The sequence below is a fragment of the Onychomys torridus genome, chromosome 2 (assembly GCF_903995425.1).
Source record: "Onychomys torridus chromosome 2, mOncTor1.1, whole genome shotgun sequence".
NCBI classification, from domain to species: Eukaryota; Metazoa; Chordata; class Mammalia; order Rodentia; family Cricetidae; genus Onychomys; species Onychomys torridus.
Window position 1 is genome coordinate 71,622,921 of NC_050444.1, and position 21,350 is coordinate 71,644,270.

General features: G+C 33.6%; 1 protein-coding gene across 1 annotated transcript; it reads left to right on the top strand.

The window, feature by feature from the left end:
* The first annotated feature begins 6,373 nt into the window (after positions 1–6,373).
* Positions 6,374–14,823, top strand: Cylc2 (cylicin 2). The gene is made up of 4 exons (XM_036178546.1): positions 6,374–6,390; positions 10,995–11,035; positions 13,020–13,141; positions 13,783–14,823. Exons 1-4 carry the CDS (start codon positions 6,374–6,376, stop codon positions 14,821–14,823), a joined length of 1,221 nt encoding a protein of 406 aa, XP_036034439.1.
* Positions 14,824–21,350: the final 6,527 nt, after the last annotated feature.

A 21,350-nucleotide genomic window follows, 5' to 3' on the forward strand; every position in this document is an offset into this window, starting at 1 on the left:
CAAAAATATATTTTTCATGTTCAGGACATTTAGAGCAGTCTAGATTAGTATATCTCTATTTCTTTTCTATTCTAGTTTGTATTAATGACACCACTAGCCATTAGGCTGCACAGTTCAGGGACAATGCCATGTGTTCCCTCCTGAATTTTCAGAGATTGACTGGCTACATCAATCTATGTCCAGAATTGTTGTCTTTTCTTCTTTTGCATATTGTTACAAGGTGTTATGTGAAGCATGCTATTTCACTTCTTTGGTAATTTTTAGTATTTTATACTTTTTTTTTTTACAATTTTTTTACTCTGGTTTCCATAATTTTTTTACTTTTTCTTAAGCTAAGAAGCTAAAAGATAAGCATAAGCATTTTTTTCATCTTTTCTCTAACTTTTTCCTCTTTGTAAATCATGGAAATATATATAATTTTATCTTCACAAACTTTTTTAATTTTTCAAACTGCTAAAAAATAAATGAATAATTCTGAATCATTTGTTACATACCAAGTATTACCAACTAGGTATCTTTTTATATAAATTTGTATTTATTCACAACATTCATGCCTAGTGGAGATAATTATAATTCTCCAACAGTTGTTCCAATTATAATCATATGTGTAAAAAAGTTTCCAATTATGTAAACTGCCATAAGTAACATATAGACAAATTCTCAGTTATAAGCCAATTTCAAACATAATTATTATTTCACACATACTAAAGTATAGCTTCAAGTTCTACTGAAAGTACCAGCATTTAGAATCTAAGTATGAATTTTATTCCCCCAAGAATTAGCTACTACTCAAAATAACAGATATGGGGCTTTTTAGTATATATAAATGTACACACATACATATACATACACATACATACATATATATATATATATATATACATATATATAGATATAGATATAAGCACACAAATCTGCATTGAATTAATAAATTAGTTTACTTATTTGATACTTTAAAAATTCTGAATATAAAGAAAATTTTTCTTTTATTAGGCAAGTATGAGGTAATTTATGAAAAGCTATATGACTGTTACCTTGGGAGAAAAAATTCAACAAAATAAAATGATGGTTCTTCTATAATTTCTAAAACTTGAATGGCTTATTGCTATCATTCAGAAACCTTGTGCATGTTGGTAATGGTACTGGGCACTGCTATGAGTTTTTTGTTAAAATGGAGGTTAATTTGACATGTAGTTTTACTAGATACAAGGTCCAAGCAGTATGACATCAATGTCCTGTGGAAGGAAATCATAGCTGTGGTACAACATGGCTAAAAATCATAAATAAAAACAGCCACTTACACAAAGGACCAAATTATTCAGATGATCTAACTTCATAACAGTCATTCTCAAGGGAACTTGGTTTTGGCATAAGACCCAACCATCTATTATTCAAGCTTTAATTGATTACAATGATGGAGCTCAGGTCCAAATTATTTTCCAAAAGTCATATCTTTTTAAGGCTCCATCAACACAAATCCACTGTGATCAATGTATCTGTGTGTGAAATTTTCAGAAATAAACTATATCCAAACCAGAGCAAATATTAAAAATCTGTTCTGCATATACCTAAGGCTTCTTTACTTTCCTGAGTAGTTCTATATAATTACAAATCTCTTTAGATACACTTTTGCAAATAGAAAAATTATAAACTACTTACACAGTGGCTAATATGAGCAATTATGTATTCAAAAGGCCTAGGAAAAACTACTTGCTCTGAAATTTAACCAAAAATCTTCTTTCATAATTCAGGTTAATTATGAAAATAACTTGAGGAACTATATAGTGTTCTGAATTAGATAACTTGTAAGATAAATCAATTATCTTTATTTTTTATCATTTACTGAAACTGACTAGAAAAGAACTCTAGGTTTCTGTAGCTTAATAAATTCAATGAAAATTATAACATAGTTATAGTGTTTGCATTTCATGGATCATACAATAAAAAATAAAAAGAAATTTTGCTGTACAACTGAACATCTGCAAACTAAAAACAAATGCTCTAGTTTAAAGTGGCTAGTGCGGAATCATAGACTCAGAAATACAATATTTTGACACTCACACTACAACACATTTTTTAATTTAACACATATTTGCACTCAGAGAATAATCTTCAAACAAATGAAACAGATGTGTATTAATATCAGACTGGAAAGGAGCAGTTCAGAAATATTATCAGGCACTTGTTAAATCAATTCTCCCAAAGGCAAAGTGTTTCATTCTCACATTGCCATTTATAACATAGCTTTCCTATACATGGCACAGTAGAAACTGGACATGTGTCATATTCTTGTATGCATTCCTGAAGTTATTTCGACATAATTTATATTACTTAAGCAAGATATCTTTTAAGAGGAAGGAAGTATTGGAATCAATTAAATCTACAGCTAAGTACAATGGAAAGCAAGCAACCTTCTAGGTATGTGATTAAAATGATTGTTTTAACTAAATCATGTGATAAAGTATATAATATATAAACAAATATCATCAATAATAAATCATCTACTTAATAGCATATACAAGTTATAGGCAGCCATAATAGAAGTGTAACAGAAATTATTAAATGAATTAGGAAAATGTTTAAATTTTTATTTATGTTTTATTTCCCCAGATTGTGCTTTAGGATATGTGAACATTTACGGTGATACAGAATTAAAAAGATTTATTAATGATTTGCTAAAATAAACCTTTGTGACTGATATTTTTTCCTGTTATGCTTGTATAAATATTTCTTGAGAGTCTAGGTATTGATTTAATAATCCACAGCATGGTATTATTGGTACATGGTGCATACTAGGAGGCTGTTATTCAATTAAGACATTACCGAAGAAGCTTTAGGACCCCAGTTCCTCTTCCCTCCGCTCTCCTCCCCTGCCCTCCACTCCCGTCTCCTCCTCTCCTCCCTCCCTCTCATTTTCTCCCCCCCTCATCTTCCCCTCTCCACTCCACCACCCCTCCACTTTGCTTCCTGTCTAATGATGTGAGCAACTTGCTCCATCATGCACATCTCAACCCCCTGCCACAGTTTCCACTCAGCTCGAGGATAAGGCCCAAAAGAATGATTCCACTGCCTGGGGGTCTGTCCTTAGTGCATAAGCTAGCTGTTTGGAACCTGGGGCTTATGCTGAGACACTTCCCTCAGCCTGGGAGGAGGGGACTGGACCTGCCTGAACTGAATCTACCACCAGGTTGAGCTGAATCCCCAGGGGAGTCTTTGCCCTGGAGGAGATGGGAATGGAGGGGAGGGGCTGGGGTGAAGGTGCAGGGGGGCAGGGCGGGAGGGGGGAGGACAGGGGACTCCATGGCTGATATGTAAAATTAAATTAAATTATAAAATAAAATAAAAAAACAAAGTTTCCATGTGATATTGCACTCAAGTTTTCAAAGCCATGGGGCCAAATAAAACTTTCCTATTTATATTTTATTTCAAAGTTTTTATTATAGCAATATGTAGATTATGAATATAAACTGTTTGGATTATAATCTCTCATTTCACTGGTCTTTTATGCAATCCCTCGCCATAAAATCTTCAAGAAATTTTACGCTTAACATCTGGAAGGTTGAATGTCTGAACTGTGAAAAACAATTTTTGTTATTCATGAATTATCCAGCTTAAGTATTATTCATACAATATCTACAATGCACAAAGACATGTTTTAATTTGAATCAGTGTGTGTCTGTGTTCCTTCAACATCATGAAAATGTTAAATTCTTATTGAATTCCCAGTATATTATTTACCATTCCCAATATATACTTTATGGGTGTATTCATTATTTTTCATGGTTGTGATAAAAGAGTATTACCAAAACTGTCTTATGAAAGAGTTTATTTTGGCTAATGGCTGCAAAGGGAGAATACATATCAGTGGCTATATCTGAAATAGGGCTAATCACATTCCAGTGTGCACAAGAAGCAGAGAAAGTGAACTAGAAGTGAAGAAAGGCCATAATAAAATCTAGACCACCTCCTGCCTAGGGACATACATCCACATCCTAAAGGTTTTAGAAACTCCCCAAACAGCACTGTCAACTGTGACCAAGTATTCAAACACCTGAGCTTTTGGGGAACACTTCTCAGGTACCACAATGTATTTTCTGGCCCTCTCACAGTCATATCAAAATGCAAAATTCATTAATCTCTATTTCAAAAGTCTCCAGAGCCATTAATAGAATTAATACTGTTCAAAGATCCTAAGATACTTTTGAGAATCAGGGCAATCTTCTTTTGGTGACTCCGTTTAAAATTAAAAAGCAAACCACTTGCAGCCAATATATAATAATACAGAATATATACTCAAATGGTCTGTTTTTGGTTCCCTGTCTAGGGTGAGTAGACTCTTCATGTATGGAAAGTTATAGTGTCATACAACAAACATATTTCCTTGCACATACAGGAAGCAGAGTATGATGATATTTTATTTGTGCATTTCTGAAATGTGATTTTATTTGAATGTTAATAAATAAAGTTTCCTGGAGATCAGAGGTAAAAGTGAACCATTAAGCAGAAATCCAGTGGTAGTAGCATACACCCTTAACCTGATCACATGGCAGGCAGAGTCTTTGTGTGGTCATGGACACAGCCAAGTGTGGTGACCCTAGTCTTTAGTCCCAGTACCAACCATAGGGACCACAAAGTCTGTATAGACAGGCAGTGACAAGGAAGTCATGTGGCTGGGCTTAGAGCCAAATAGAAGGCAGAACAGGAAAGCAATAAAACACAAGACACACAGGAAGAAGGTCTCTTTCAGGGGAAGGGCAGCAGCAAGTGGTAAGCTAAAGTAGTCTTGGCTCTTCTCTAGTGCTTTGATCTCTTGGGCTTTTCACTCTGTATTTGGCTCTGTGTTTTTTATTTGATAAGACCATTTAGAATTTTGTCTATGGCAGAGTGAGTAAACTGGAAGAGAAGTGAAGCCAAAAACTCTCTCCCCCACCCCATGCCCCAGCAGTGATGCCTGCAGCAAGGTTCTATCCCCTAAAGTTTCCATAACCTCTTCAAATAGTGCCACAATGTGGGGACCAATGGTTCAAATACCTGAGCCCTTGACAAATATTTACTTAAAATACTACCTCTACAATGGGTTTATAGGAATGATCAAAGTGCAATCAGATGATATGAGGTTGACAGACAGAGGGGTGTTGGTCTGAATGCTACAATGAATTGAGATTGCATCACAGAATGATTAACATCAAGAAACCAAATGATAATAAATGCTTTTGAGGCTGTGGGGAATGAGGAACCCTTATTCGATGCTGGTAGGAATATAAACTGCTTCACCAACTATTAAAATTAATGTAGAAGCTTCTCAACAAACTTCTGTTGAATGTACGTCTATGTGCATGTTCATTGGTGCTTAGAGATGGACTCAACCTACATACATCATCAAATGAATAATGGATAAATCAAAGGGGTATATATAAAGAATGAAGACTTATTCAATCATAAAGTAAAAACAAATCATGTGATGAAGGAAAATGAAAAGAACTGGAAATAGGAGCAATAAGCCAGGCTCAGAAATAAAAATATCACATGCATCTATTGTTTCACTTGCCCATAGATGTTTCATTATGTTTGTAATTTTTCAAGTATTGTATGTTTTTTTAAGATTTATTTTTACTTATGTGGATCAATGCGGATATGTACACTCAGGTGTGGATGTTCAAAGAAGCCAGGAGAGGATGTCATATTCTCTGGAATTAGAATTACAGGACGTTGTGACAAGCCCAACATGGATGCTGAGAACTGAACCAATTCCTCTGTGAAAAAACATGTGCTCTTAAATTCTGAGTCACTTCTTCAGCCCCAGTCTGTCCAATATTTTCACACATGTTGCACATGTTGAGTCTATATCAGATTGAAAAGAGAAAAAGAAATATAAAGTTAGGCAAAAGATTTAACACAAGGTAAATGAATGTAAATGAATTGAGATTATAATAGATTGTCAGAGCTAAATACTGAAATTTATCTTTTTTTTTAAAACATGTTTATAAGGCCCAGCACTTGCCTTTTCTAACACTTGTAAGGAAGGAGAATCTCTGAGAATATGAAGCCAACCTGGTCTACACAGGTAGTTCCACAACAACCAGGACTACATTGAGATACCTTGTCTCAAACAAACAAATAAATGAAACACCCAACATATTAGTAATCTTAAACTTTCAAAATCAAGTATTTATTAAAAGTGACTGTGACTTTTAAACTTACTCAGTAATCACAAGTGGTAGTAAACTTTAACCTTAGAATTTTAGATGACAGAAAACCCAAGCAGTAGGAATGCTCATCATTCCCCATTAAGTCACAGGATTCTTGTCCTCTTTATGACATCACTTTCCACATCACCAAACTTAGGCCCTGGCAAGTCACAAGTGGGAGAGAAATGTCTATACCAAGATTGTAAGTATTTTTGTCATATTGCTTTTACTGTAAAGTGATGCTTATTATGTTGTTATTAGGTCAATCATAAACACAGAAGATGGTTTTAATAAGAGACTTCATTCTTGGGCAATTGTATTAGCTGCTTTGATCTAAGATGTATTTGCTCTACTTCAGTAAAATGCAGAGATTTGGACTTTTTTTCTAGAAGTCTTGACTTCATTTCATGATGTATTTGGTGATTAACAAATGACATAATGAATTATTGTTAACTAGGGTTGTATCTGCTCTCTCTGAGCCATTTACAGATTTCTGGGAACGTATTTTATGTTTGTCACAAAAGAGAATTATTGAACTTTAAATGGCATGAGTCAGGTGTTTTAAAGCTGGAGTTCAATGGCAAAGACCTGCACAAAGGAAACTTCTAGATTGTTAATTTATTACTCTTGATGAATCCCAGGCTTATAAACATATTCTGACATGTGAAACATGTTATCCAGATAGGAAAAGGTAATTTGATAGTAGTTCTGTCCAAATAAGCTAGAAAAAAATCTAGATAGATAGATAGATAGATAGATAGATAGATAGATAGATAGATAAATAGATAGATAGGCAGACAGACAGATAGATAGAAAGAACACCTTTCAATCATGGAATGCTTTGTGAAGAAAGCCTGATAGCAAGACGAAAAAATGGAATTCCAAAATATAAAGGGAAGGCAGGCTTTTTAAACAACAATTCCTCTAAATTGTAGATGATCTGATTTATACAAATATGAACAACAAAGAAACTTTCCTGTGGGTTTCATTGCCCACTTCTTTGGAATATGTTGCTTAAAGAAGAGTCTTGTAGATGCTGTGAATGTGTTTGTCTTGCATATGTTTAAGATTTGAGAGACCTGGCTAAATAAAAATAACCAGTGTTCTGGAATATAAAGTGCTGTTGTGGAACTCACTCTGCAGACCTGGCTAACCTAAAACTTAGAGATCTGTCTGCTTCTAACTCCCATGTCTGGGTATTGTATCACATCCGTAGGGCAAGTATAGAAGACAAGCTCAACAGTATCTAATGACCATCATTCTGCTCCTACTTCTATGACATCAACCTTTTCTATCTGACGTACCTTTGAGATAATATGTTACTTGACTTTCTATTTCACGTTATTTCACAAACACAATGCTCTTGAACTCCTTTCCTTGTTTTCTCTCTAAAGTACAATGCATTTGTTGGAGATACATGCTAATGTTTGATGTGAGATTTAATTTCTATAAACAACCCTATTGATATAGCTTTTGGGGGGTATACTGCATTTCCACATTCATTTGTTTCAAGAAATTTATATTTTTATCCTCTATTTCTCTCTTACCACACTGACTATTCAACACAGAGATATTTGCCTATCCATTCATTACAGCAAGGAAATGCAATCAGCCTTGATATCCATCAAAATTGAAGAGATTGTGAAAGTATAGTATATACAGTGGGATTTTATCCCCTGGTAAAGACAGGAAACTATAAAGTTTGCGGGAAATAGATGAAACTGAAAAATGTCATAGTAAATGAAGTAAACTGTTGTGTGTGTGTGCGTGTGTGTGTGTGTGTGTGTATGTGTGTGTGTGTGTGTGTGTGTGTGTGTGTGTGTGTGTGTGTGAGAGAGAGAGAGAGAGAGAGAGAGAGAGAGAGAGAGAGAGAGAGAGAGAGATTTGGGGGACAGCATCAACTACATCTAAGTACATGTGAAAATACCACAAGGAAATTTATTATTTTTTTATGCTAATTTAGTAGGAAAATAAAAATAAACCAGAAATGATAGAAAATCTTAAATCAAAGAATACTCCCTTTAAAGTCCCTGTGTTTGAATTATCTTTATGTTTTCAAGTATTTTCTCATTGACTTATAGTTTTATTTCAATATACTAAGAAAAGATGCTCTGAAAAATTTCAATGCTGTTTCAATGTGTTGAAATATATTTTCTTATTCTAATTTATTCTAGAGAATATTCTGTTGAAATGAGTGCATTTGTTATGTGAGTGCTCTATAGATATCTAGGACATTTGTTCTATTATGATGTTTATGTTCATTTTAACTGTTAACTTTATTTCTCCATGTGTTGGCTTAATGTCTTTGAGTAATAATTCACAGTTTTGAGTGTGTGGAAGTATAATTTATGAAATTTTCTTATTTTCATGTTTGGTACCATGATGAAAACACTTGGCAAAAGCAGTTCAAGTGAGAAAAGGTTGACTCATCCCATAGTTTTAGGTTAAATTCTATCATGTCAGAAAATCACAGAGATGAGAGCTTGAGAGAATTTCTTTGTATGTCAATCAGAGTTTACAGCAGAGAGCAATGGACTCATGTATGTCTGCTATTTGTTATTAAGTATTTGCTATTTGTAATTAAGAGAATCCCTCACAAACATTCTTAGAGACCCTTTCCCCCAGTTATCCTATATTGTAACAAATCAGCAATTAAAATTTACCATTGTACGATCAAACAACTAAAATCTATATCCTTAGTACACTCATTTAACAAAGCATAGCTTTTATGGATTCCATTAGCTACTTTATTTACCCACTCAGCTCCCCTATGAATAGATATATATTGACTTGCTCTTCCCAGTCTCCATGCTTCTATTGCCTTAGGGCATGGAATGGATATTAACCACAATATTCATGGGAGTGAGCATTTTGCCTTTAGATTATGGTAGAAAAACAATCATAATTACCAATTTTACTGTTAATGGCATATAGTTTCTAGACATATTTTACAGAAATTTGGAAGATATTTTCTAATTCTATTTTCTTCCAATAAATGAAAGAAGTAAAAATGGATATTATTATTTTAATAATTTGTTTTACATATACTGGTCTGATCAAATTATGTTTATTATTCTCATTTAGAATGAATGTGCTGGTTGATTTTCTTTTTAACTAAATTATATTGTTGAGTATAAACATCAGTCAATATTATTTGGTCTGTAATTTAATTTTTTAGTAGAATATATTGAAACTTAACATATTGTAGATCTGGTTACTAATGAGTTTTTTCCTATAATACTAATTTTTAATAATAATCTTGATAGTTTGGAGTATGTTAATACTGACATAAAGCATCATTCAAATTATCTTTTCTCCCATCTTTATTCTTTATACTGTTTTATTATTGTTTATACACAAAGATTCAAAATCTTGATTTTAAATAATTATTTTGTTAATAAGATATTAAAATGCAGGTTCTATTTTACAAACTATTTTAATATTCCATCATTTTGAAACTTATCATTTTGCATTTAATTCTCAACTTTTTTAAAAAAAGTCTTCATTAACATAAGATCAGAACAATCAAAATGACTGAGTTCTCTATATTCATCCACCAGAAAATTGTTCTACCATTGAGACAAAGAGTGAACAATAATTCTTAACTTTATATGTCATCAAAATAAGTAAAATACGGGAGCTCAAGAGGTGGTTCATTGCATGAAGTGCTTGCTGCATAAGCATAAGAACAGGAGTCTAACCAGCATCCAGGTAACTGCCATTAGTGCATGGATGCCTGCCTATAATCCCAGTGCATAGAGTGCAAAGACAGGATCTCCAGAGCAAGCTGGTTAGACTAGCTGAACCTGTGAGCCTTAGGATCAAGTGAGGTATCATTCTTCAATGCATATTGAAGAGAATCATTAAATTTGCCCTTCTAATGTGTACACACACACACACACACACACACACACATCAACACCCACATGTACCTGCACATAATACAAACATACATACATATATATGTCACATACACTTACATATGCAACCAATAAATTATAAACTAGGAAACTACATACTTGAGTATGTAATTAATGCTCAGATTCAGTCAGATCCATGATTGATATCCATTTGTTACACAGTAGAATAATATGGGACAATAGTACTAATGCATATTACTGCTGGTCTTTGTTTAAAACAAATAAAAATCAGTTAAAATGTTTCTTCCTGCTAATAAATGTTTCCCTATAATTAAAAAAAACAGGTTAGAAGTAAATGGAAATAATGGAATAAATGGAAATCTGTTTACAACATAATTTAATTTGTTATATTTTCCTAGATTATATAGACAATGAAATTCTACATAAATACTTAGAGTATACCCTGACAATCCTGACATATACATCCATACACACACATATACCATTTAATTACCTAGATTTGGTTAAATTTTGAGAAGATATTGAGTATTTACTTTAGTTAAACATGGGTTAGAAAGTGGTATCTTAGCTAAAAGCCAATTCCAAGAGAATCTGTGCTATGACTTAGAAAAATAACTTGATCAGTGTTTTACAAATTAATTAAAAAAAAATCTAAAATTCAGATGTGACTAAAAGGTGGGCTTGTAAGAGGATATATATATATCACTCTCTTACAAACACACATGTATATTCTACTCTATCCTAGCTTAGTCTTGTTAAATTTAGAACACTGTTTGCTTGTCCCTACTGTCCTGTAGCTGAAATTGGCTTACATAATAATAATAATTCAGTAATTGTCTAGTTGGTGGTATTTCTTAATACAATAATGATCATTAGATACATGATATTTGTATAAAATTTTTAATTTTCTATTTTATTTTGATAGCCTAAAAGTAACATATGGACCATACGATAATTATATTCCAGGTAAGATGGAGTTCAATACTTATTTTTAAATGAATGATTAATTTTTAAAATTTTTTCCTTTTTATTGAAAATAGATTCTTTTCTCTTTTTCTGATTACAGTTTCCTGTTCCGCTATTTCTCCTTGATCCTCCCATCTCCTCCCCCTCATCAGGAGCTACCCATCTTTTGTCTCTCATTAGAAAAGAACAGGCTTCTAAGAGATAAATAAAAGACTTAACAACATAAATATAGTAACAAAACAAACACCATCCATCTAAGTTGTATTAGGCAAACCAACAGAAGGAATAAAGCCCTAAAGAAGGTTCAAGAGTCAGAGACTCATTCAGTCACACACTCAAGAGACCTGTGCTTAGACCTGTGCAGTCCTTGGAATTGCCACTTCAGTGTCTGTAGGTTCACATGGCCTTTGGGAAGTTGATTTAGATGTACTTGATCTGTAGGTGTCTTCCATACCTTCTGACTCATACTTTTCCCACTCCTCTCCTCCCTATGGGTTTCCTGAGCCTTGAGGAGAGGAAGTTAATGCATTGCATTTAGAGTTGTGTGTTCCAGGATCTCCCTTTCTCTGCCTATGGTCTGTCAGTGGATCTTTGTATTTGTTCACTTCTACTATAGGAGGAAGCTTCTCTGATGATGGGTGAAGAAGACACTGATCCATGAGTATAGCAGAATATCATTAGGAGTCATTTTATCACTTAAAACAACAACAACAACAACAACAACAACAGTAGTATTTGGTTTTACCCTAGATCTTTGGGTTGTCTAGTCTCTGGTTCTTGGTCACCAAGAAGTGTTGGGTATGGATTCCATCTTGTGGACTTGGCCTTAAGTCAAATTAGACATTGGTTGATTTCTCCTACTAGCTTTGCCTGATTAATTTTAGACATGTGTTTATTATCTTCAGTTTAAAGTCACAAAAACTGCTATGGCTATATTGCCAAAGAACTTTTCTCATGGGAACAGGGAACACATTTTATATAGGTATATGTTGTATAAGTATGGTTTTAAATTTACTGGAATGCATTTATTTTAGAAATAATATAACAAAGTGGTCTTGAATATGAAAAACAATGAAGAAACTGAATAAATACTTTTAATCAAGAAGATTTTACTGTATTCCTGATTGTTTATATTTAACTAGTATCAATACTAGACAAGGAAAATCTGTTTAATATTAATAACTTTTAGTGCCAGCTTGTTTTCTCTCTTCAATTAAACTTCAATATGACTTTCATTCTTCACATTTGAACATCGATCCTAATGTTGTCCCTTGGAAAGTAGGAAGTTGTTTCTCTAAAATTTACAATATTTAATATGCACTAATATAGTGATGGTATTTCTCATTGACCTCAGTTGTAACTGGAACACCCTTAATCATTTCTATTGCTATTTCTGGTAATATCACTCTCTTAGTCCATTTTGCAGTTATCATTTTTCCTTTATTAAGCTAATCTTTTATAACTGCCTATCTCTAGAGTATATTACATGTCCTCTTATAGCTGAGAAACTGAATATTAACTGATAAGATTTTAAGTCTTACTATGTAAATTCAAGCACATATTTTCTGCATACTCTATGTTACACAGTGTGCTAAGTTCTTTGGTAACTACAGAACCACATTATCTTTACGTTCTGAGCAGAATTACATTTTTAAAAAACATGGAAAAATCTGAACTAGAAAACACAGAAATACTGAAAAGAGATCAGTAATACTCCTTTTCCTCCTTTATGTTATTGACAGCACTAATTTCACTATGACTACTTTATATAGCTATCAGCCAAATTATTTATTTCTAAAATTGGTCAGTGTAGAAAATCAAAGTTTCTCATTTAGATCACCGAAAAATTCAAACTATCAAATAAATGAAGCTGTAATTTGCCTCATTTATTTATTTATTTTATGGTATATATCATACTCATGGCCATTTCAGTTCAGACAAAATTCCATTTATAGCAAAGCATATGTTATCTTTCTTATTTTAGTCAGTGAATTAAGCAAAAAATCATGGAATCAGCAATACTTTTCCCTGGCATTTCCCAAACCACCAAGGCCAGGAAAGAAACGAAGATCACTACCTTCCCAATTAAGCAACAATACAGTTCCTGTGAGTATATGAAAATGTCATGTATATATTAATATACTTAGTAACAATGATCTTGTAAAGTCATACATTGTTAAATGTGCTGTGAGGGTAAAGGCTAATATGAGTGTTGTCATTATGAACATATTTTATATAGTTGCCACCCCAGTTTTAATATTGATCATAGATTATTTTATGCTAACACTTCATTCAATACTCCTACCTGCAATATACGGTTTACAGAGCAAAAAGATGTCGAGATACTTTAATTAACAATTAGTATGAATAGCAGTGAAAGGTTCACTAGCTATAAACTCTCACAATAGAGTCTTTATTATAGTCTCCTAATAATGCAGAGAGATTATAACGTGTAATGCACCAGTAGAGGTCTCTATCAACTTTTAATGTTAAATCTTAAAGAAAAATTGCGGTCCCCCTAAATTGGAAGTGGACTACAAGTAGGGACATAATTGCCCATTACTTTAAAATATAATGAAGATCAATTTGGAATAGACTTTAAAATCCATAATTAATCGACAGTTTTTCTAAAAATATTTTGAAAATATTAAAAAAGTATTTCCAGTTATAATTAAAATATATATGTGGTATCTTATTATTAAAGGCTATATAACTATTTTTTCCTTATTATTATTTCCAATATTGAGGTAATTGATGAACAAAAGTTAGCAATTCACAGACCACCATTGTGGATGCACCGTTCGCTGATGAGAATTCCCGAGAGACCGTCTGTTTACTTAGCTGCCAGGAAGGGCCTTCCACTAAAACGACCTCATTCTGGCAAGAAAGAGTCTAAAGAAGCAGCCCCATCCAAGCCTTTGCCTTCAGAAAAACCAAAGAAAGAAGAGAAAGTGAAAAAAGTTGAATCTGAAGCAAAGGAGAAGACAGAGTTGAAGATCGTCAAGGAAGTAAGTCCCAAACCAGCGGCCAAGAAAATTTCAAAGGATTCCCGGAAGGACAAGGAGTCAGCTTCAGAATCCGAGGGGGAAAAGGCTGCTGGGAAGAAAGAGGCCAAAAAAGATAAAAAGGAGCCGAAGGATAAAAGCTCAGCTTCAGAATCTGAAGGTGAAAAGGCTGCTGGGAAGAAAGAAGCCAAAAAAGATAAAAAGGGATCAAAGGAGAAAGGTATAGCCTCAGAATCCGAGGGGGAAAAGGCTGCTGGGAAGAAAGAGGCCAAAAAAGATAAAAAGGAACAGAAGGATAAAAGCTCAGCTTCAGAATCTGAAGGTGAAAAGGCTGCTGGGAAAAAAGAAGCCAAAAAAGGAAAAAAGGCATCAAAGGATAAAGGTATAGCTTCAGAATCTGAAGGAGAAAAGGCTGCTGGGAAAAAAGAGGCCAAAAAAGGAAAGAAGGAGCCGAAGGATTCAAAAGGTACACCTGTAGATTCAGAACCTGACAAAGGTGCTGAAAAGAAAGTGAGCAAAATTGCTAAAAAGTCTTCAAAGATCAAAGGTTCTGCAGATTCTGATACAGAGAAAGGAGTTTCAAAGAAAGAGAGCAAGAAAGACTTGGCCAAGAAGAAGGAAGGTAAAAAGGACAAGAAGGCAGAGGGAGACTCAAAGGAGGATGCTAAGAAAGACAAGAAGAAAGACAAGAAAGACAAGAAAGGCAAGAAAGACTCTGCAGGTGATTCCTCTGACTCAAAGAAGGATGAAAAGAAGGCAAAGAAAGAGAAGAAGGCAAAGTAGGTCTCGGATCAGAACTCAAACTGAAGGAAAAACTCCAAAGATAGTCAGTGAACCCACTTCAGTTGTCTTACAATGAGCTCATGAGATAAAAGTAGTGTGCAGCAAATTAATCAAATAAATTTTAAAGAGAAGAAAAACACAAGATGAAATGAAAATATAATCATGGCATTAAAAATATTTTAAAAAATACATAGGATTCATTGAACAATGTGGAAGATGCCTCTTCTAAAATTGTAGCTATGGAGTTTTAGAAGTAAAATCACTAGAGAGATCAAAGAATATGCAAATAAGAATAATGTAGAAACTAATGATAGGGGAACAAACAAAAAATACCAATGTTCAGCAAGGACTCTGCTTAAAAAAAGAAAAAAATTGAAACTCCAAGAAGGCTTGATACTTCTCTAGATTTAATGTTATAAACCTGAGCTTGTACACTTAAAGGAGCACAATGGCCAAGAGAATCAAAGCAATGTTAGAAAATAGAGTTTGAATTCAATAAATATCCAAGATGGCTTTAGGAAGAAAACACGGAGAAGGAAGTGAGGGAATGGAGTAAGGAAGACAGGAATGGAAAGATGTAAGAAAAGATAATAGGAGAGAGGACCATCATTGTAGGGAGAAGAGAAAGAAAACTTGAGGTTACAGGGCCTTCTGAGTTTGAAGTGACCACAACGTTGAGACACTTGTAATCCCTGATGAACATTCTTGGTAAGTTAGTTTTGTCTTATTTTAATCCAAATTGAATTTAAAATAATTGAACCAACTGCTAAGTTAAAGTTGATACTTTATGTTCTTATACTCTGTAACTTTTATTTAAAAATTTTACTTTATGATATTTAAATCTTCAAATTGTGAGAAATACATGGCTATCATAAAAAATGGATTATTTTAAAATAACCATGAAAAGGTTAGGTGAAATGGAAATGTTTGTGGTTTTGGAGAGATTGTGACATTTTTAAAAGTTATAATCACATTTTCTAATAGAAGAAATAGTTCCACCTCTCCTTTTAAAGCTGCAAAAAGGTCATCAAAACTCTCCATGTAGTCAAATTCAGCAACTAGGTGACTTTGTCTTAACATCTTTACTTTTTGCCTTTACTTCTCCACTCACATCATTTCTGTTATTACATCTACTCCTGTAGCTTTATAAGCCAGTTAATCCTATATTTTAATCCAATGCTTCATTCATTTCAAAGTCATAAGTGAAAATGTTTAAGACAGTCTATTGATTGTTGCCAGGCATCTTCAAACCAAAAGGACCACAAAAGAAATTTGATGTCCCCACCAGAGACTATTGCTTCCCAAATCTTGATGCTGCAATCCTGAGCTAGGGCCTCTTCTGAAGCTGGTAAATCATCCCTTGTTTCCTTCATTCTAAGTCCTGCACTATCACCAGAATATTTAAATTTGTCAGTTCTACATGTACAGTTCTGATGTTTCCACACTCACAGTTCAATCAGGCATTATATTTTACTTGAAGACCTCAAAGTCTTCAAAATGCAGGCAAAGCCCTTTGGTTTGTTTCTCAATAGCACTCCACATCCCATTCTCCAGGCAGACACCACCTGTATCGATTACCTTTCTTGTTACTGTGAGAACACATTTTAAAAAGCAACGGGAAAAGTGTTCATTTTATTCCATGGATTAAAGGCACAGTTTATCATGACTGGCAGAAGTGTGAAGTGCTGATGTCTCTCAGTCTGTGGTGAGAAAGCAGAAAAGGAAAAGAAGTTAGGCTGGGCTATGGAACTTCAAGTTACTTGTCCCAGTTACCCACTTCTTTCAATAATACTTCAAGGTTATATACACAGCCATCAAACTTTGACTACCAGTGCATAAGCCTATGAGAGCAATCTCATAATCAAACCACACCACCACCATATTTGTATATTGACCCAAGGCCTGCCATCTTTTAATGTTACATTTTTGCAGAAACCTTTCCTCTACCTTATAAGGCCTTTAATTTGATCTGCTCAGGAACAATTTTGATGTCTTCATGTGGCATCATTATTGCTTTTCTCCGTCATGTATTTGGCACATTGCTTTAGTTCTATATTTCACAATAATACCTCATCTTGTGATAGCAGCTTACACACTTATTCTATATCCAGAAGGTAATTCACTAGACCTTCTTATTGTCAATGCCTTCCAAATTGTCTTTCTCAGTTCATTTTAATGGATTAATTCTGTGAGTTTTATGTTGACAGCAAAACTAAGCAGAAAGTACAAATGTTTCTTGGAGATTTCCAGCCAGTTGGACATGCATTCCCATATTTCCAGTATCTCCCTTCAGAATGGTATTTTTGTTAAAATTCACAAAGCCTCACTAAGAGATCATTGCTATCATCATTTATAGTTTTCATTTGAATTGTAGTATAATATATAATGTATATTATATATTCTATGTATTCTGACAAACTTGTAATGTCAGTTTCATTGAGTACAGAGGTTGTTGTACAAACACAGTATTCCACCCATTCATTCTTCCTTCCACCCTGTCCTTTGGCAACTGTCAATATTATTTCATTTGTTTTCGCTTTTCAGAAATGCTTTAGAGTAACAATCATGCATCTTACAGCCTTTACAGACAGGTAAAGGCTTTCACTTAGTGACAGACCTTTATGTTTCTTCCATGTCTTTCCTTTTTGGGTTGATAGCATATTTCACTTTACACTGAAAATTAATAATACATCTCAACAAGAATAGATTATCTAACAACTACTTAGCAATGACTTGGCTGTTTCTGAGATTTGGTAGTTTCTAATGCAGCAAATATATCTGTATGCAAACTTTTCTGTGAAGATTTATTTGTGCAGATCAACATATACCTCCATATGCACATGTGTGTGTGTGTGTGTGTGTGTGTGTGTGTGTGTGTGTGTGTGTGCTTACAAAGAGATTACCAAACTTCCAAAGTGCCTATTACATTTTATAATCATGGCATTTTGCATCACCACATTGCCTTTATTCACTGTTGTCAGTGTATTGTATTTTGTTACTTAAATCAGTATGGAGTGGTATTTTCTTGTTCCAGCTTAGATTTTCTCATCATGTAGTCTGTGAAAGATTTTACATATGCTTTTTTGTGTTCAAAACTATGTGGCCTGAGCACATAGGTTTATTGCTGATATATCTATCATGATCTGTCTCTTTATGATCAGATTGTTTACTTCTCTTGAGAGTTTAAATGATTTTTATATTAGTCTTCTTTTTAATCACATATATGTTTTTGAAAATATTTTCCCAGTCTGTAATTTAGTTTTTGTGCCCTCTTGGCACTGCCCTTTGCAAAGCCTCATAGTTTAACTTTAATGAACTCCTCTTTATGAATTCTTATTTTCCTAGGGTCTTTGTTTTTTCATATGAACAGTCATTATAGAAGTAAAGTCATTAAAATTATTCCCATGTTCACCTATAGTTTTTTTTTTTTAGTTTTGTGAGAGAAATTGATATATTTTAATTGATAAGTAGGCATTTTATGTACATGGCACTTAGCGTGAAGTTTTGATATATTTATACCTAGGGACATTCTTTAATCTATTTAAATATATATGTTACCTCACATAGTTATTAGTTTTGTATGATGAGAAAATTTAAAAATATATATATTTGTATATTCTCAGCAATTTCAAAGCAGAAATGCATTGTTGTTAGCTATAATAGCCTTGCTTTACAAGAGCCATCCTTAGTCCCAGTTTTTAGCAGCTGTAATGTGTGAGATAATTTAAAACCAAGGGAACTCTACTGGCTTTCAGCCATACCATAGTACTCTCTGTTCCAGAGTTTTTAGATTCCTACCTTGAGTGAGATTATAAAATATATGATGATTTGTAGTTGGCTAATTTCATTTAATAATTAAATGTCTCAAATTCATTGAAGTTGTCCCCAAAATCCTGGAGTTCTCTGTTGTCCTCAAAACTTCTAGGACTGAAGAGTATTGCATTGTTCCTTTGTCCGGTGGTCCTTTGATGCAAATTTTTATTGAGTCTATGTTTTGACTTGAGAATCATGCCACAGTGAACATGGAAGTGCAGACTGCACATGAATAGGCTGATTTTGTTTCTTTGGTATAGATATCTAGAAGTGGAAGGGTTGGATCACATGGAAGCTATGACTATTTGACGAGGAACTTCCCAAGTACTGCTTAATGACTGCACTAACTTACATGCCCCTTCAAGAGTGTACAGGGGCTCCCCTTCAACTAACTCATGTGCAGTGCTTTCTACCACTTACTGTACATTTAAATTCAATCCTAATCAGTGTAATGCAATGTCTCATGGTCCTGTAAATTTGCATTTCTTTGGAAATTAATGATGTTGAAAACTGACACACAGGTTGCCAGCTGGAATGTTCTTTGTTGACATGTCTATTGAGGGTCTTGTCTCATTGTTAAACTGCAATGTATGTTTTAATATTAACGAGTTGTTTTAGTCTTTTATATACTTTGAGGCTTTTTTTTTTTGCCTTTTATATAATTTGTAATGAAACTGTAGACTTCAGACATTTTCTCTCAAGCTATTAGCTTATTGATTTACTCTTTTTATTTTCCTTAGTAGTACATAATATTTTTAGTATGGTAATTATTCCATTCGTCTGTTGGTCCTTTGTTGCTTATGCTTTTGGGATTGCATGTAAAAATCTTTACCAATATCATTGTTAAAAACTTTTCCTTTACTTTTTCTTATTATGATTTTGTAGTTTCAGGCCATAAGTTTAAGTCTTTCATTCATTTTAAGTTGATATGTATAAATGAAATGAAATAATTGTCTGATTCCTATCTTGTGCATATGAATATCCAATTTTTCTACCAGTTTATTAAAAAGGTGATCTTTTGTTTTTGTATATCTATGGCATCAAAATGAATGATTGTTGACTGTGCAACTATGTTGCAAACTCTTTGTTCAGTATTCCAATGAGTACTATGTTGATTTCAATGGTAATTTCCCCTGGAAGCATCTGTATTTGAATATTTCTATCCTATTGGTGGTGCTGATTGGGAGGTTTAGGATGTGGATTTTGTGGGGTGGGGAGGGAGTTGTGTCACCAGGGGTGGGTTTTGAGGGTTTAAAGACATGAGTAAATTCTAGTCTACTCTCTCTTCTTCATATAATCTGATTTAATTTTATATATGACATGATATAAATGTCTAATTTTATTCTCTGGCCCAACAATATGTAGTTCTCCCAATTATCGTATTGAAATTATCATGTATTTTCTATTGTATTTTCGTCAAATTTCTATAAAAGCTATGAAACAAGATTACAAGGGTTTTCTTCTGCTCCTCTAGTTTTTCCCATGGTTTCATGTGTCAACTTTTATACAAATACCATGCCATTTTAATTATTATAGCTTTGAAATAATGTATAAATTTGGTGCTAGAGTACACATAGCTATAATCCTTTTGATAAAGATTGTGTTATTTTGTGTTTTGCTCCCTGTTTTCTCTTTATGTTCTTATTTTAATTTGAGAATAATTCTGCTGCAGCCCAGGTGGTCTTCATACCCATAACCTTAATAACTAAACCCCTAATGCTTGAATTACATGCAAGCACTGACATGTCTAGTACTAATCATCATTTTGAAGTTCCTTAACAAGTGATCTGAAAATTGCACTTCTGAGCTGATACCCAGACACTTGTAAATTAGTATATCAGGTACTAGAGACATGGGCCTGAGTTTGGTTCTTAGTACAGAGGTTTTGAAGCACAAATTTGCTTGTAACTCTGGGCCATCTTCTTTACTCCTTGGGCAGTTGCACTCATGTGCACATATCTACATATAGACATGTATAATTGCAATATTACAATAATTAATCTCCATTATCTCACTTCTCTGAGAAGATTCAAAATACTCAGAGGGAAGGGAATTCAATGATAGAGGTTACCAGACAGAGGAATAGGAAAATTTGACCAAGGCAATAAAGATCTGTACATCTGATAAGTGCTAATGAGGGAGAAATTTTAAATTTACCCATCAAAAATATATGTGTACATATATATATATATATATATATATATTACATTAACTCATCAAATGTATGTACACACACACACACACACACACACACATATAAGCTAAGTGTTTAACTTACCTGATTAATTATAAAGCATAGCATTTGTTGTGTTTTACCTTAAAAAATTATAATTCACTACTTTGTAATTAGAACAAAACTGGAAACTTAATCCATTGGATATGTATGTAACAACACATTTTTATATGTGTGCTCATGTGAAATCAAATACATTAGTTCTTTCTTTGACATTTTTGTAACTTTTTTTAAGGTAATATCTTGACTTTTTGTAGAAAAAAACTTTCCCATTACTTTTATTTTTATTTTTTAATTTAATTTAATTTTACATATCAGCCATGGGTTCCCCTGTCTTCCCTCCTCCCACCCCCTACCCAACCTTCCCCCCAGCTCCCCCCATTCCCATCTCCTCCAGAGCCATGGCTCCCCTGGGGATTCATCTAAACCTGGTGGATTCAGTACAGGCAGGTCCAGTCCCCTCCTTCCAGGCTGAGCAAAG

Coding starts and splice junctions, on each gene's coding strand:
- Cylc2 (XM_036178546.1), top strand. Junction 11,036..13,019: donor ATACGATAATTATATTCCAG/GTAAGATGGAGT, acceptor TTCTTATTTTAG/TCAGTGAATTAAGCAAAAAA. Junction 13,142..13,782: donor TAAGCAACAATACAGTTCCT/GTGAGTATATGA, acceptor TCCAATATTGAG/GTAATTGATGAACAAAAGTT.